The sequence below is a fragment of the Lichenostomus cassidix genome, unplaced genomic scaffold, assembly GCF_008360975.1.
Source record: "Lichenostomus cassidix isolate B80296 unplaced genomic scaffold, HeHo_3.0 HiC_scaffold_771, whole genome shotgun sequence".
Taxonomy (NCBI): Eukaryota; Metazoa; Chordata; class Aves; order Passeriformes; family Meliphagidae; genus Lichenostomus; species Lichenostomus cassidix.
This window is the reverse complement of record NW_028147970.1, coordinates 17,793-32,601: the sequence shown is the minus strand read 5'-3', so window position 1 is coordinate 32,601 and position 14,809 is coordinate 17,793. Positions and strand designations below refer to the sequence as shown.

Genomic DNA, 14,809 nt, shown 5'->3' with positions numbered 1-14,809 from the left:
GGGCGGGGCGGCGGGGTTTGCTGAGTGACAGCGCGCTCAGCCAATCAGCGGTGAGGGTGGCGGTGATTGACAGGTATTGTCACCAATGGGATCGCAGGCCGCGGGCGCCGCTCGGGCGGGGCGGGGCGGGCGGGGCGCTGCCGCCGCTGTTGCCGTCCGGTGCCGCAGCGGAAGGTCGCCCGCTCAGCCCGCTCAGCCCGGGGGGACTCCCAGCACCGCGCTCAGCCGCTCGCGCCGTCCCGAGCACTCGGGGACATGTCGAGGTGGGCGGAGGCCCGCTGGGCCGGCGCCAGACGGCGGACGGCGGCCGCGGCGCGCGCGCCCTCCTCGAGCTTGCTGCGGAGACTCCTCCCTTTACACGCGCCCCGAGCCTGAAGGCGCCGCCGCGGCCAGGAGGCACCGACGGGGAGCAGGACGCGCCGGTAAGCCCGCTCGGCCCGCCGCCCCCTGCCCTGCGCGGCCTCAGGCGCCGCGGACTACAACTCCCGGCATGCCCCGCGCGGCCCGGGAGCGGCCCGGCAGTGCGCGCAGCCGCGGGGCACGATGGGAGATGTGGTCCGATGGTAGCGGCCCCTGTGCGCCCGCGCGGGGCATGCCGGGAGCTGTAGTCCGCCAATGGGGGCTGCTGAGGCGCCGCGCGGGGCACGCCGGGAGCTGTAGTCCGGCGCGCGGGGCATGCCGGGATGGCACTTCCGGTGGCGCCGCCCGGGAGCGGCGAAGGTTTTCCCGCGCCTTTTTCCTTGTTTTCTTCCCTCTTTTTCTTCTTCTTCCTCCTGATTCTCCTCTTCTTCCTCCTCCTCCCTCTCTGCTTCCTCTTCTCCGCCTGTCACCGTGTCCCTGGTTGCGGTGGCTGCGGTAGCTCCGCTGGGAGCTGCACTTCCTCTTCCTCCTCCTTTCTTTCTCTTTCCTTTCCCTTTCCTTTTTCCTTTCCTTTCCTTTTCCTTTTCCTTTTCCCTTCCTTTTCCTTTTTCCTTTCCTTTTCCTTTTCCTTTTCCTTTTCCCTTTCCTTTTCCCTTTCATTCCCCTTTTCCTCTCCTTTTCCTTTCCTTTTCCCTTTCCTCCTTTTTTTCCATTTATTTTTTCCCCTCTCATTTTCCCTTTCCTTTCCTCTCCTCTTGCCATTTCTCTTTTTTCCCTTTCCCCTTCCCTTTCCTTCTCCCATTTCCCTTTCCTCTTCCCATTAATTTTCCCCCTTTCTTCCCTTTCCTTCCTCCTTTTCCTCCCTTCTCCTTCCACCTCCTCTTCCCTATTCCCATTTCTTTTTTTCCCCCTTTTTTCCCGTTTCCCTTTCCTCTCTTCTTCCCATGTATTTCCCCCTTTTCCCCTTCCCTTCCTCTCCCACCTCCTCTTCCCAATTCCCACTTCCCAATTCCCATTTTTTCCATCCCTGGAATTTCCAGGAAACCCTTTAGGATGTAAAATCCATTCCATTCCATCTCCTTCTCCCATTTCCCTTTCCTCCCCTCTTTCCATTTAATTTTTCCCTTTTTTTCCCTTTTTTTTCCTTTTTCACCCCCTTTTTTCCCCCTTTTTTCCCTTTTTTCCCTTTTTTCCATTTTTCCCCTTTTTCCCCTTTTTTTCCCCTTTTTTCCCCTTTTTCCCCCTTTTTTCCTTTTTTCCCTTTTTGTCCCTTTTTTTCCTTTTTTCCCTTTTTCCCTTTTTTCCCTTTTTTCCCCCTTTTTCCCCTTTTTCCCCCCTTTTTCCCCTTTTTTCCTCTTTTTTCCCCTTTTCCCCCCTTTTTTCCCTTTTTTTCCTCTTTTTTCCCCTTTTTTCCTCTTTTTCCCCTTTTTTCCCCTTTTTTTCCCTTTTTTCCCCTTTTTTCCCCTTTCTCCTCCCATTTCCCTTTCCTCTTCCCATTTTTTTCCCCTTTTTCCCCTTCCTTTCCTCCTTTTCTCCCTTCCCACTTCCCAATTCCCATTTTGGGGTTGGAAAATCCATTCCATTCCTCCCCATCCTGCTCTCTCCCAGCAGCTGCTGCACCAGGAATTGCACCAGGAATATTTTCCTGGGAATTCTGCCGGAAATTGGGAATTTCCCCGGGAATTTCTCTGGGAATTTGGCTCCCCTGGGAGGATGAAGCTGCTGGAAAACTCCAGTTTCGAAGCAATCAACTCCCAGCTGACGGTGGAGACGGGCGACGCCCACATCATCGGCAGGTGAGGGGTTAAAACAGGGAATTTGGGGATAATTTGGGAATTCTGGAATCCTCGAGTGGGAATTTCCATCCCTGAGTTCATCCTTTCCACTTGGATTTTTGATTTTAGATTTTTTATTTCTCATTTTGGATTTTTCATTTTTGATTTTTCATTTTTGATTTTTTTTTTCCCTGGAATTTTCCCAAATTTTTCTGAAATTTTCCCAAATTCCCACCTGGATTTGGAATCCACATCATCGGCAGGTGAGGGGTTAAAAAAAGGGGAATTTGGGGATAATTTGGGAATTCTTTGGGAATTCTGGAATCCTTGAGAGGGAATTTCCTGGGAATTGGGAATTTCAATCCCTGAGTTCATCCTTTCCACTTGGATTTTTTATTTTTTATTTTATATTTTTGATTTTTCATTTTTGATTTTTTTCCCCCGAAATTTTTCCCAAATTTTTCTGAAATTTCCCCAAATTCCCACCTGGATTTGGAATCCACATCATCGGCAGGTGAGGGGTTAAAAAAACGGGAATTTGGGAAGAGTTCTTTGGGAATTCTTTGGGAATTCTGGAATCCTTGAGAGGGAATTTCCTGGGAATTGGGAATTTCCATCCCTGAGTTCATCCTTTCCACTTGGATTTTGGATTTTTCATTTTGGATTTTTCATTTTGGATTTTTCGTTTTTGATTTTTTTTTCCCCGAAATTTTCCCAAAATTTTCTGAAATTTTCCCAAATTCCCACCTGGATTTGGAAATCCACATCATCGGCAGGTGAGGGGTTAAAAAAACGGGAATTTGGGGATAATTTGGGAATTCTTTGGGAATTCTGGAATCCTTGAGAGGGAATTTCCTGGGAATTGGGAATTTCCATCCCTGAGTTTATCCTTTCCACTTGGATTTTTGATTTTTTTTCCCCCAAAATTTTCCAAAATCCCACCTGGACTTGCAACCCTTTTCCTGCCCTAAATCCTGAATTTTATCCTATTTTTTTTTAATCCTGTTTTCCACCATGAGCAGACTTCATTCTCCACCTTCTCAATTTAGTGTTGACCATTTCTAATTAATAATTCTTGTGGATATTATTGTATCTTATGGAACCCACAGGAATATTTTGGGCTAAATATTCCCCAAAAGCAAAATTTTGGGATAAATATTGCCAAAAACTAAAATTTTGCGATTAATTTTCCTAAAAAGCAATATTTTTCTTGTGGAATTCCATGCCCAGAGCCAAAGGTTTCTGTCCCAATTCCAGGAATAACAGGAAATTATCCTAATCCATTTCCATCTCATTCCAGGTTTATAGGATCCTCAGGATTAACTGGAAAAAAAGGGAAATTAACTGGGAAAAAAAAGAAAAAAAATTGGGTCTTTGCTTTTCCAGGATCCACAATTCCAGGGAGAGGATTTTGGGGCTGATTTAGGGATTTTGGAGCTGGTTTAGGGATTTATCTCCACATTTAATAGGATTTTGGAGCTGATTTAGGGATTTATCTCCACGTTTAATAGGATTTTGGAGCTGATTTAGGGATTTATTTCCATATTTAACGGGATTTTGCAGCTGATTTAGGGATTTATTATCATATTTAATGGGATTTTGGAGCTGATTTAGGGATTTATTTCCATATTTAACAAGATTTTGGAGCTGATTTATGGATTTAGCTCCATATTTAATGGGATTTTGGAGCTGATTTAGGGATTTATTTCCATATTTAACAAGATTTTGGAGCTGATTTATGGATTTAGCTCCATATTTAATGGGATTTTGGAGCTGATTTAGGGATTTATTTCCATATTTAACAAGATTTTGGAGCTGATTTATGGATTTAGCTCCATATTTAATGGGATTTTGGAGCTGATTTAGGGATTTATTTCCATATTTAACAAGATTTTGGAGCTGATTTATGGATTTAGCTCCATATTTAATGGGATTTTGGAGCTGATTTAGGGATTTATCTCTGTGTTTAATGGGATTTTGGAGCTGATTTAGGGATTTATCTCCATATTTAGTGGGATTTTGGAGCTGATTTAGGGATTTATCTCCATATTTAGTGGGATTTTGGAGCTGATTTAGGGATTTATCTCCATATTTAGTGGGATTTTGGAGCTGATTTAGGGATTTATCTCCATATTTAGTGGGATTTTGGAGCTGATTTAGGGATTTATCTCCATATTTAATGGGGTTTTGGAGCTGATTTAGGGATTTATCACCATATTTAATGGGATTTTGGAGCTGATTTAGGGATTTATCTCTGTGTTTAATGGGATTTTGGAGCTGATTTAGGGATTTATCACCATATTTAATGGGATTTTGGAGCTGATTTAGGGATTTATTTCCATATTTAATCGGGTTTTGGAGCTGATTTCGGGATTTATCTCCATATTTAATGGGGTTTTGGAGCTGATTTAGGGATTTAATGGGGTTTTGGAGGGAAGATCCAGCTGGAATCCCTGCAGCCTCTGGACCCCAGTTTGTCCCAGTTTATCCCAATTTTCCCAGTTTTCTGAGCATTCCCATTCCCTGTTCTCCTGATTGCAGCTGATTTAGGGATTTATCTCCATATTTAATGGGGTTTTGGAGCTGATTTAGGGATTTAATGGGATTTTGGAGGGAAGATCCAGCTGGAATCCCTGCAGCCTCTGGACCCCAGTTTGCCCCAGTTTATCCCAGTTTTCCCAGCATTCCCATTCCGTGTTTTCCTGTTGGCAGCTGATTTAGGGATTTATCTCCACATTTAATAGGGTTTTGGAGCTGATTTATGGATTTATTTCCATATTTAATGGGGTTTTGGAGGGAAGAGCCACCTGGAATCCCTGCATCCTCTGGACCTCAGTTTGCCCTAGTTTATCCCAGTTTATCCCAATTTTCCCAGCATTCCCAGCATTCCCATTCCCTGTTTTCCCGTTAGGATCGAGAGCTATTCCTGCAAGCTGGCTGGGATTGACAAGCAGCTCTTCAAGCAGTTCTGCCAGGAGGGACAACCCCACGTGCTGGAGGCTCTGTCACCTCCCCAGACCTCCGGCCTCAGCCCCGGCAGGTGTGGGATTGGGACTGGGGGATTTGGATAATGGGGTCAGCCCTGGGATTGTGGGATTGGGATTGGGATTGTGGGATTGAGAGATTGGGATTGTGGGATTGGGATTGTGGGATTGAGAGATTGTGGGATTGGAATTGGGATTGTGGGATTGGGATTGTGGGATTGAGGGATTGGGATTGGGGGATTGGGGGATTGTGGGATTGTGGGGTTGGGATTGTGGATCACGTGCTGGAGGCTCTGTCACCTCCCCAGACCTCCGGCCTCAGCCCCGGCAGGTTGGGATTGGGATTGGGATAATGGGGTCAGCCCTGGGATTGTGGGATCAGCTCTGGGATTGTGGGATTGGGATTGGGATCGGGATTGTGGGATCAGGAGTGTGGGATTGAGAGATTGGGATTGGGATTGGGATTGGCTATGGGATTGTGGGATCAGGATTGGGGGATTGCGATTGTGGGATTGGGATTGTGGGATCAGGATTGGAATTGGGATTGTGGGGTTGGGATTGTGGGTCACGTGCTGGAGACACTGTCACCTCCCCAGACCTCCGGCCTCAACCCTGGCAGGTTGGGATTGGGACTGGGGGATTGGGTTTGGGGGATTGGGATTGGGATTGTGGGATTGAGAGATTGTGGGATTGAGAGATTGTGGGATTGGGAATGTGGGATTGGCTGTGGGATTGTGGGATCGGCTCTAGGATTGTGGGATCAGCACTGGGATTGTGAGGTTGGGGGTGGGATTGTCCCTGGGGTTGTGGGATTGGGTGTGGGGTCGGCCCTGGGATTGTGAGATCAGCTCTGGGATCAGCTCCAGGATTGTGGGATCGGCTCTGGGATCAGCCCCAGGATCAGCCCGGGGATAATGGGATCAGCTCTGGGATAATGGGATCAGGCCCGGGATTGGCCCCGCGAGGTGTGGGATCTGTTGGGAAGCAGTTTGGGGGTTGGATGCCAATTCCCCCGGCAGAGCCAAGGTCACCTGGCCATGTCCCCATGTGTGGATGTCCCACATCCACTGGGATTGTAAATCCCTCCTGGAATTCCCATCCCTGTCCCATCCTCATTTCTGTTCTCCCTCTCCATTCCCATCCTTCATCCCCCATTCTCCTTTATCCTTCATTTCCATTCTCCATTCTCATCCCATTTCCAGTTTCTCTCTTCCTTCTTCTTAATCTTCAATTTCCATTTTCCTTCATCTTTTATTTCTATTCTCCATCCTCATCCCACCTCCAGCCTTCCTCTTTTTTTCCTTTTTTGTCTTCTGTTTCCATTCTCCATCCTTCATTTCCATTCTTCATCCTCATCCTGTCTCTAGCTTCTCTCTCCCCCTTTCTCCTTCATCTTCTATTTTCCATTTTTCGTGCTCCATCCTTCATTTCTATTTTCCATCCTCATCCTATCTCCAGCCTCTCTCTCTTCCTCCACCTTCATCTCTCATTTTCATCCTTCATTTCCATTTTCAATCCTCATCCCATCTCCAACTTCCCTCTCCCTCTTCCTGTTTCATTTTCCATTTTGATCCTTCATCCTCAATCATTCATCTCCATTTTTCATCCTTATCCCATCTCCAGCCTTCCTCTTCCTTCTCTTTCATCTTCCATCCTCCATCCTTCATTTCCATTTTCTATCTTCATCTCATCTCCAGCCTTCCTCTTCCTCCTCGTTCATCTTCCATCCTTCATCTTTCATTTCCATTTTCTATCCTCATTCCATCTCCAGCCTTGCTCTTCCTATTTCTTCTCTGTCTTCCATTTCCATTTAACATTCTCCACTCTCAATCTCCCTCTTCCTCCTTTTTCTTCATCTTCTGTTTCCATTTTCTGTTTTCCATTCTCCATCCTTCATCTCCATCCTTCACCCTCACCTCTTCTCCAGCCTTCTTCTCTCTACTTCATCTTCCATTTCCATCCTTCATTCCCCTTCTTCATCCTCATCCCCTTTCCAGTCTCTCTCTTCTTCCTCCTTCATTTTCCATTTCCATCCTTTGTCCTTCATTTCCATTGTCCATCCTCACCCCATTGCCAGTCTTCCTCTCTTTCATCTTCCATTTTCATCCTCCATTCTTCATCCTCATCTTCAGCCTCTCTCTTGCTGTTCCTTCTTTTTTTTCATCCCCATGTCCTGTCCCCATTTCCATCCCTATTCCATCCCTTTCCCATCCCATCCCAATCCTATGCATCACGGGGTCCTGGAATCACTGAAATCCCTCCAATCCCCTCCTCTCCCCCAGTGCCACCAAGGCCACCCCAGCCCTGTCCCCAAGTGCCACCTCTACCGGGATCCCAGATCCCCCTGGGAATCCCAACCCCACTGCCCTTTCCATGGGGAATTGCCCAGGATTGCTCCCAGCCCTGGGGGTGGCTGTGTCCCACTGTGTCCCTCTGTGTCTCTCCATGTCCCAATGTCCCTCTGTGTCCCACTGTATCCTCCAGTGTCCTGCTGTGTCCCGAAGTCCCAGTGTCCTGCTGTGTTCCAATGTCCCACTGTGTCCTGCTGTGTCCTGGTGTGTCCAGGTGTCCTGCCATGTCCCACCGTGTTTCAATGTCCTGCTGTGTCCCAGTGTGTCCCACAATGTCCCAGTGTCTTGCCATGTCCCATTGTGTCCCTGTGTCCCAGTGTCCTGCCATGTTCTGGTGTGTCCCGGTGTCCCGCCATGACCCACTGTGTCATGCCATGTCCCAACGTCCCACCATGTCTTGCTGTGTCCCAGGGTGTCCCAGTGTGTCCCTCCATGCCATTGTGTCCCGCTGTCTCCCACTGTGTCCCAATGTCCCACTGTGTCCCAATGTCCCACTGTGTCCCAATGTCCTACTGTGTCCCTATGTCCTGCTGTCCCCCACTGTCCCTCCATGTCCCAGTGTTCCACTGTCCTGCCATGTCCCAATGTCCCGGTGTCCCTGCGGTGCCACTGACACACCATTCCCGTTGCCAGGCTGGGGAAGAGCCAGGGAGGGGACGACGAGGGACCTCTGAGTGACACATGCAGCCGCAAAACCCTTTTCTACCTGATCGCCACGCTCAACGAGTCCTTCCGGCCCGACTACGACTTCAGCGCCGCCAAGAGCCACGAGTTCAGCCGCGAGCCCAGCCTCAACTGGGTACGGCCTGGGGGCACTGGGGGAGTGGGAGGGACCCTCGGAGCCACCTGGTTCCCTCAGAACCACCTGGTTCCCTCAAATCCATCTAATTCCCTCAGAACCATTCCCTGAGAACCACCTCATGCCCTCAAAACCATTCCTTCAGAACCACCTCGTTCTCCCAAAACCACCTCGTTCCCTCAACACCATTCACTCGAAACCACCTCATTCCTTTAAAACCATTCCTTCCAAACCACCTTCTTCCCTCAAAACCATTCATTCAAGTCCATCTTGTTCCCTCAAAACCTTCTAGTTTCCTCAAAACCTCCTTGTTCCCTCAAAACCATTCCTTCAAAACTACCTTGATCCCTCGAAACCACCTCGTTCCTTCAGAACCACCTTGTTCCCTCAGCATTGTTCCTTTGAAACTGCCTCGTTCCCTCAAAAACATTCTTTCTAAACTGCCCTTTTCTGTTAAAAGCATCTTGTTACCTCAGAACCTCGTTCCCCAAAACCACTTTGTTCCCCCTAAACTGCCTCGTTCCCTCTAAACTGCCTCATTCCCTCAGAACTGCCTCGTTCCTTCTAAACCACCTTGTTCCCTCTAAACAACCTCATTCCCTCAAAACTGCCTCATTCCCTCAACACCTCAATTCCTCAAAACCACCTCGTTCCTTCAAAACCACCTCGTTCCCTCTATCTAAACCACCTTGTTCCCTCAAAACCATTCCTTCCAAACCACCTTGTTCCCTCAAAACCATTCCTTCAAATCCACCTCGTTCCCTCAAAACCGCTTCGTTCCTGTGAATTCACCTCGTTCCCTCAAAATCATTCCCCCTAAACCACCTCGTTCCCTCAGAACCATTCCTTCAAAACCGCCTCGTTCCCTCAGAACCACCTGGTTCACTCAAAACCATTCCTTCAGAACCACCTGAATCCCTCAAAACTGCATAGTTTTCTCTAAACCACCTCGTTCCCTCAGAACCGTTCCCCCAAAACCACCTCATTCCCTCAAATCCACCTGGATCCCTCAAAACCATTGCTTCAAAAGCACCTGGTATCTCCTAAACCACCTTCTTCTCTCAACACCACCTCAAAACCACCTCATTCCCTCAGAACCATTCCTTCAAAACCACCTCATTTGCTCACCACCTTGTTCTCTCTAAACCACCTCATTCCCTCAAAACTGCCACATTCCCTCAAAGCCTCATTCTCTTAAAACCACCTCATTCCCTCAAAACCACCTTGTTCCCTCAACCATTCCTTCAGAACTACCTCAATCCCTCAAAACCACCTCGATCCCTCAAAACCATTCCTTCAAATCCACCTTGTTCCCTCAGAACCACCTTATTCTCTCAAAACCACTTTATTCCCTCTAAACCACCTCGTTCCCTCAAAACCACCTCATTCCCTCAGCACCTCCCACCGGAACAGGTGGATCCAAACCCATCCATGACATTCCCAGGGATGGGGAATCCACAGCTTCCCTGGGAATTCATTCCAGCCCCTCACCACCCTCAGAGCAAGGAATTCCTTCTCCATATCCCATTTCCAACTGTTCCAGTTGGCAACAATTCCTTGTGGTCACTTGTGGTCACTCCCTGCCTTGTCCACTCCCTTGGAGATCCTTCAGCCACTGGAATCTCCATCCAGCCTGGCCTTGGATGCTCCTGGTGTTGCATTTTGGCTGATTTTAGAATAGTGATAGAATAATGAAATAATTTAAATAGTAAAATTAATGAAAAATTAATGAAATTAAAGTGAATTGAAATAATAATAATAAGAAGAAACCCAACCGCAAACCAAGAACTACACCAAAATTTAAAACCCCAAATCAGTTAAAAGGGGTAAAAGTGTATTATTTTGGTATTTTAATTGGATTTTAGCTGCACAGATATTCAAAGGTGGAACATGCTGAGATGCACTCACCCCATTTAATGCATAATACAAATTTATGGATTTTGCAAATTAGCATATCTACCTAAAATCCCCCGATAAGAAACTTAATAAATGATGTAATTGTCTCTCTATTTTAAGTATTGCCCTTTAAATGAAGTCAAAGTCCAACTTACAAAATATATTCCAGAGAGAAGCCTTGAGTTTTGAGATAAAATGGAGATTTCTGGACTCCTGCTGTGAATTTTTAGTCTGTGTGCCTTGCAGGACCCCAAAACTAATCTAAAATATTGGGTTGTAAAAATTACAATCACGTAGGGTTAGGGGTGCAAAGAGTGTGTAAAGGGAACAGAAAATACAAAAAGGGTATAAAAACATAAAAAGGGTATATAAAAAATAGAGGTAACAATCATCAGGCATTACTGGGAGCAAAGAAATGTTCCCATCTTCCCATTCCTGTGCCCCATATTCCCACTCCCACATTCCCATTCCCATGTCCCATATTCCCATTCCTGCTCCCATATTCCCATTCCCTGTCCTACAGTGCAATTCCCATGCCCCATATTCCCATTCCCCGTCCTACATTCCCATTCCCGCGTCCCATATTTCCATTCCCCTTTCCCACATTGCCATTCCCATATCCCATATTGCCATTCCCATACCGTACATTCCCATTCCCCTGTCCCATATTCCCATTCCCATGTCCCACATTCCCGTGCCCCATATTCCTATTCCCCATATTCCAGTTTCCGTGTCCCATGTTCCCATTTCCCTGTCCCCCATTCCCATATTCCCATTCCTCTGTCCCATATTCCCGTTCCCATTCCCCCATTCCCATTCCCCTGTCCCCCATTCCCATATTCCCATATTCCCCCATTCCCATTCCCATATTCCCATATTCCCATTCCTCTGTCTCATATTCCCATTCCCACATTCCCATTCCCCTGTCCCCCATTCCTGTTCCCATATTCCCATTCCCACATTCCCATATTCCCATATCCCCGTATCCCACATCCCCAGTATTCCCACATTCCTGTATTCCCATTCCAGGTGGTGAATGCTGTCAACTGCAGCCCTGTTCCCACATTCCCATTCCCATATCCCACATCCCCAATATTCCCACGTTCCCACATTCCCATTCCAGGTGGTGAACACTGTCAACTGCAGCCTTGTTCCCATTCCCAATATTCCCAATATTCCCACATTCCCATTCCAGGTGGTGAACACTGTCAACTGCAGCCCTGTTCCCATATCCCACATCCCCAATATTCCCACATTCCCATATTCCCACCTTCCCATTCCCACATTCCCTTTCCCACATTCCCATATCCCACATCCCCAATATTCCCAATATTCGCACATTCCCATTCCAGGTGGTGAACGCTGTCAACTGCAGCCCTGTTCCCATATTCCCATATTCTCAATATCCCCAATATTCCCACATTCCCATTCCAGGTGGTGAATGCTGTCAACTGCAGCCCTGTTCCCATATTCCCAATATTCCCACATTCCTATTCCAGGTGGTGAACGCTGTCAACTGCAGCCCTGTTCCCATTCCCCCGTCCCCCATTCCCATTCCCAATATTCTCACATTCCCCCATTCCCATATCTCACATTCCCACCTTCCCATTCCCCTGTCCCCCATTCCCATATTCCCATTCCCACATTCCCATATTTCCATATCCCACATCCCCAGTATTCCCACATTCCCATTCCAGGTGGTGAACGCTGTCAACTGCAGCCCTGTTCCCATTCCCATATCCCACATCCCCAATATTCCCACATTCCCACATTCCCATTCCAGGTGGTGAACGCTGTCAACTGCAGCCCTGTTACCATATCCCACATTCCCATATTTCCACCTTCCCATTCCCACATTCCCTTTCCCACATGCCCATATCCCACATCCCCAATATTCCCACATTCCCATTCCAGGTGGTGAACGCTGTCAACTGCAGCCCTGTTCCCATTCCCACATTCCCAATAAATATTCCCAATAAATATTCCCAATAAATATTCCCAATATTCCCAGGTGGTGAACGCTGTCAACTGCAGCCTCTTCTCTGCTGTCCGTGAGGATTTCAAGGCTCTCAAGCCTCTCCTGTGGGACGCAGTGGACGAGGAGATCTGCCTGGCCGAGTGTGACATCTACAGGTACCGGAGCGGCTGGAATTCTGGCTTTTTCCGTGGAATTCCAGCCTTTTCCATGGGATTCCAGCCTTTCCTGTGGGATTCTGGCCTTTTCCGTGGGATCCCAGCCTTTCTTGTGGGATTCTGGCCTTTTTTTGGCCTTTCCTGTGGAATTCCAGTCTTTCCCTTGGAATTCAAGCCTTTCCTGTGGGATTCCGGCCTTTCCCGTGGGATTCCAGCATTTTCCATGGAATTCCAGCCTTTCCCATGGAATTCCGGCCCTTGTCCATGGAATTCTGGCGCTTTTTTCCCCTAAAAAAGTGGTGTTTTGGGTGTGAGGCATGGCTGGAGTTGCTGCCTTGTTGGGGACCTGGAGTTGCCATCTCCTCCCACCTGTTTGGAATTCCCAAGCCCTGGAATTCCCAAAAGCCCTGGAATTCCCACCTTTGGGAGTTCCTCCGGGGTATTCAGCTCTCCCCTGTTCCCAGGATTTGGGGCGATTCCCACTTTTCCCATTCCTGCAGCTACAACCCCGACCTGGACTCGGATCCCTTCGGAGAGGACGGCAGCCTCTGGTCCTTCAATTATTTCTTCTACAACAAGCGGCTGAAGAGAATTGTGTTCTTCACCTGCCGCTCCATCAGGTGAGCCATGGGATTTCCTGAGGGATTTCCCAAGGATTTTTTGAGGATTTCCCAGGAATTTCCTGAGGATTTCCTGAGGGATTCCCCAGGGATTTCCTGGAATTCTGGTCCTGGAATTCCTGAGGGATTTCCGCAGGGATTTCCCAAGGATTTCCTGAGGGATTCCCCAGGGATTTCCTGAGGGATTTCCCAAGGATTTCTGAGGATTTCCTGAGGAATTCCCGGGGGATTCCCCAAGGATTTCCCCAGGGATTTCCCAGGGATTTCCCCAGGGATTCCCGAGGGGTTTCCCGGAATTCCAGCCCTGGAATTCCTGAGATCCTGCTGGCCTTTCCCGCAGCGGCTACGCCTACACCCGCTCGGACACGGGGAACGAGCTGGACATGGACCTGGGGGAAGGAGACACCGAGAAGGGGGACAGCGGGGACACCGAGGGTGGCGGCATCGAGGAGGACAGGTGGGCATGGGTGGGGCAGGGGCGGGGCCATGGGTAGGTGTGGTCATTGGGCATGGGTGAGGACAGGGTGGGGCCACAGGTGGGCATGGGCAGGGCATGGGGTGGGGTCATGGGTGGGTGTGGCCACTGATGGGTATGGCTGGGGACACAGGTGGGTGTGGCCATGGGTGGGATAGGGTGGGGCATGAGGTGGGGGCATGGGTGGGTGTGGCCGCAGGTGGGTGTGGCCACATGTGGGTGTGGCCACAGGTGAGGCAGGTACAACCCCAGGACATCCCCTTGGCCTCATTCCAGGTTGCAGGTGATGTGCATGTGAGATTCCTGACTGGATCCGACACACCGGGAACGGAACCCGGAATGGAACCGGAAACAGAACCGGAAATGGAAAGAGAACCGGAAAAAGAACCGGTAATGGAAATAGAACCGGAACCGGAGCCAGCAATGGGACTGGCCATGGACTGGAAACCAAACCAGCACCGGGAACGGGACTGGGAATGGAACCAGCACCGGAACTGGGACTGGCAACCAAACCAGCATTGGAACTGGGAATGGCACCGGCAGTGGAACCGGCAATGGAACCGGGAACGTCACCGGCACTGTCCCGGCACTGCCGGTCCCTCCTGAGCTGTGTCCCCCTGTCACGGTGTCCCCTGACCCCCCCTGGACACTGGAGCCCCCCAGGAATCCCGGAGCCGCTGCCGGACCCTCCGGACCCCCGGGAGCTCCGGGAAGCTTCGCTGCACTTTATGGCTCCTGCACTGATCCCAATCCCACCTGTCCAGACTCCTGACGGGCTCCATCCGTCCATCCCGGCACCGCCCGGGGGGAAAATCCCAAATCCCACCCCAAAAACTGTTCCTCCTCCCTCCCCCATCCCGAGTCCGTGTGTTTCAAGAGTTTGGCTTTGCTCTCCGCCTGCTCTGGCTCTGCTTTTCCTGGTGGGGTTTCACCTGGGCCAGGTGAGCCTGGCGGCCAAGGCTGGGGTGTCTCACCTGCACCTCTGTGGGGAGAGAATTTCGGTGGAATTCTGGAGCTGGGGGGTTCCTCCCACATCCTAAGGGGGATGTGGAGCAGGGTGGTCCTAGCTGTACCTGCATTGGGATTTGGGATCTGGATCGGGGGGTCTCACCTGTACCTCCCTTGGGATTTGGGATCCAAGAGGTCTCACCTGTACCTCCCTTGGGATTTGGGATCCAAGAGGTCTCACCTGTACCTGTGTTGGAATTTGGGATCCAGATCAGAGGGTTCCCACCTGCAGTGGGATTTAGGATCCGGATCTGAAAGGTCTCACCTGTGCCTGCACTGGGGTTTCGGATCTGGAGGAGGGTGTCCCATCTGTATATGCACTGGGATTTGGGATCCAGATCAGAGGGGTCTCACCTGTACATGCATTGAGATTTGGGATCTGGAGCAGGGTGGTCTCACCTGTATCTG

At 49.3% G+C, this 14,809-nt stretch overlaps 1 protein-coding gene across 2 annotated transcripts; it reads left to right on the top strand.

Moving 5' to 3' along the window:
* Positions 1-116: 116 nt before the first annotated feature.
* On the top strand, positions 117-14,287 carry LOC146420491 (repressor of RNA polymerase III transcription MAF1 homolog). Of its 2 annotated transcripts, none has more exons than XM_085048214.1 (8): positions 117-422; positions 1,972-2,156; positions 5,047-5,175; positions 8,104-8,269; positions 12,177-12,298; positions 12,799-12,918; positions 13,259-13,375; positions 13,670-14,287. In XM_085048214.1, exons 2-8 carry the CDS (start codon positions 2,074-2,076, stop codon positions 13,689-13,691), a joined length of 759 nt encoding a protein of 252 aa, XP_084904340.1. In that variant the 5' UTR covers positions 117-422; positions 1,972-2,073; the 3' UTR covers positions 13,692-14,287. The 2 variants fall into 2 exon arrangements, with proteins under 2 accessions (XP_084904340.1, XP_084904341.1); XM_085048215.1 differs by having other exon boundaries at positions 1,969-2,156.
* Positions 14,288-14,809: the final 522 nt, after the last annotated feature.

Coding starts and splice junctions, on each gene's coding strand:
- LOC146420491 (XM_085048214.1), top strand. CDS start 2,074: ATGAAGCTGCTGGAAAACTCCAGTTTCGAAGCAATCAACTCCCAGCTG. Junction 2,157..5,046: donor GACGCCCACATCATCGGCAG/GTGAGGGGTTAA, acceptor TTTTCCCGTTAG/GATCGAGAGCTATTCCTGCA. Junction 8,270..12,176: donor GCGAGCCCAGCCTCAACTGG/GTACGGCCTGGG, acceptor CAATATTCCCAG/GTGGTGAACGCTGTCAACTG.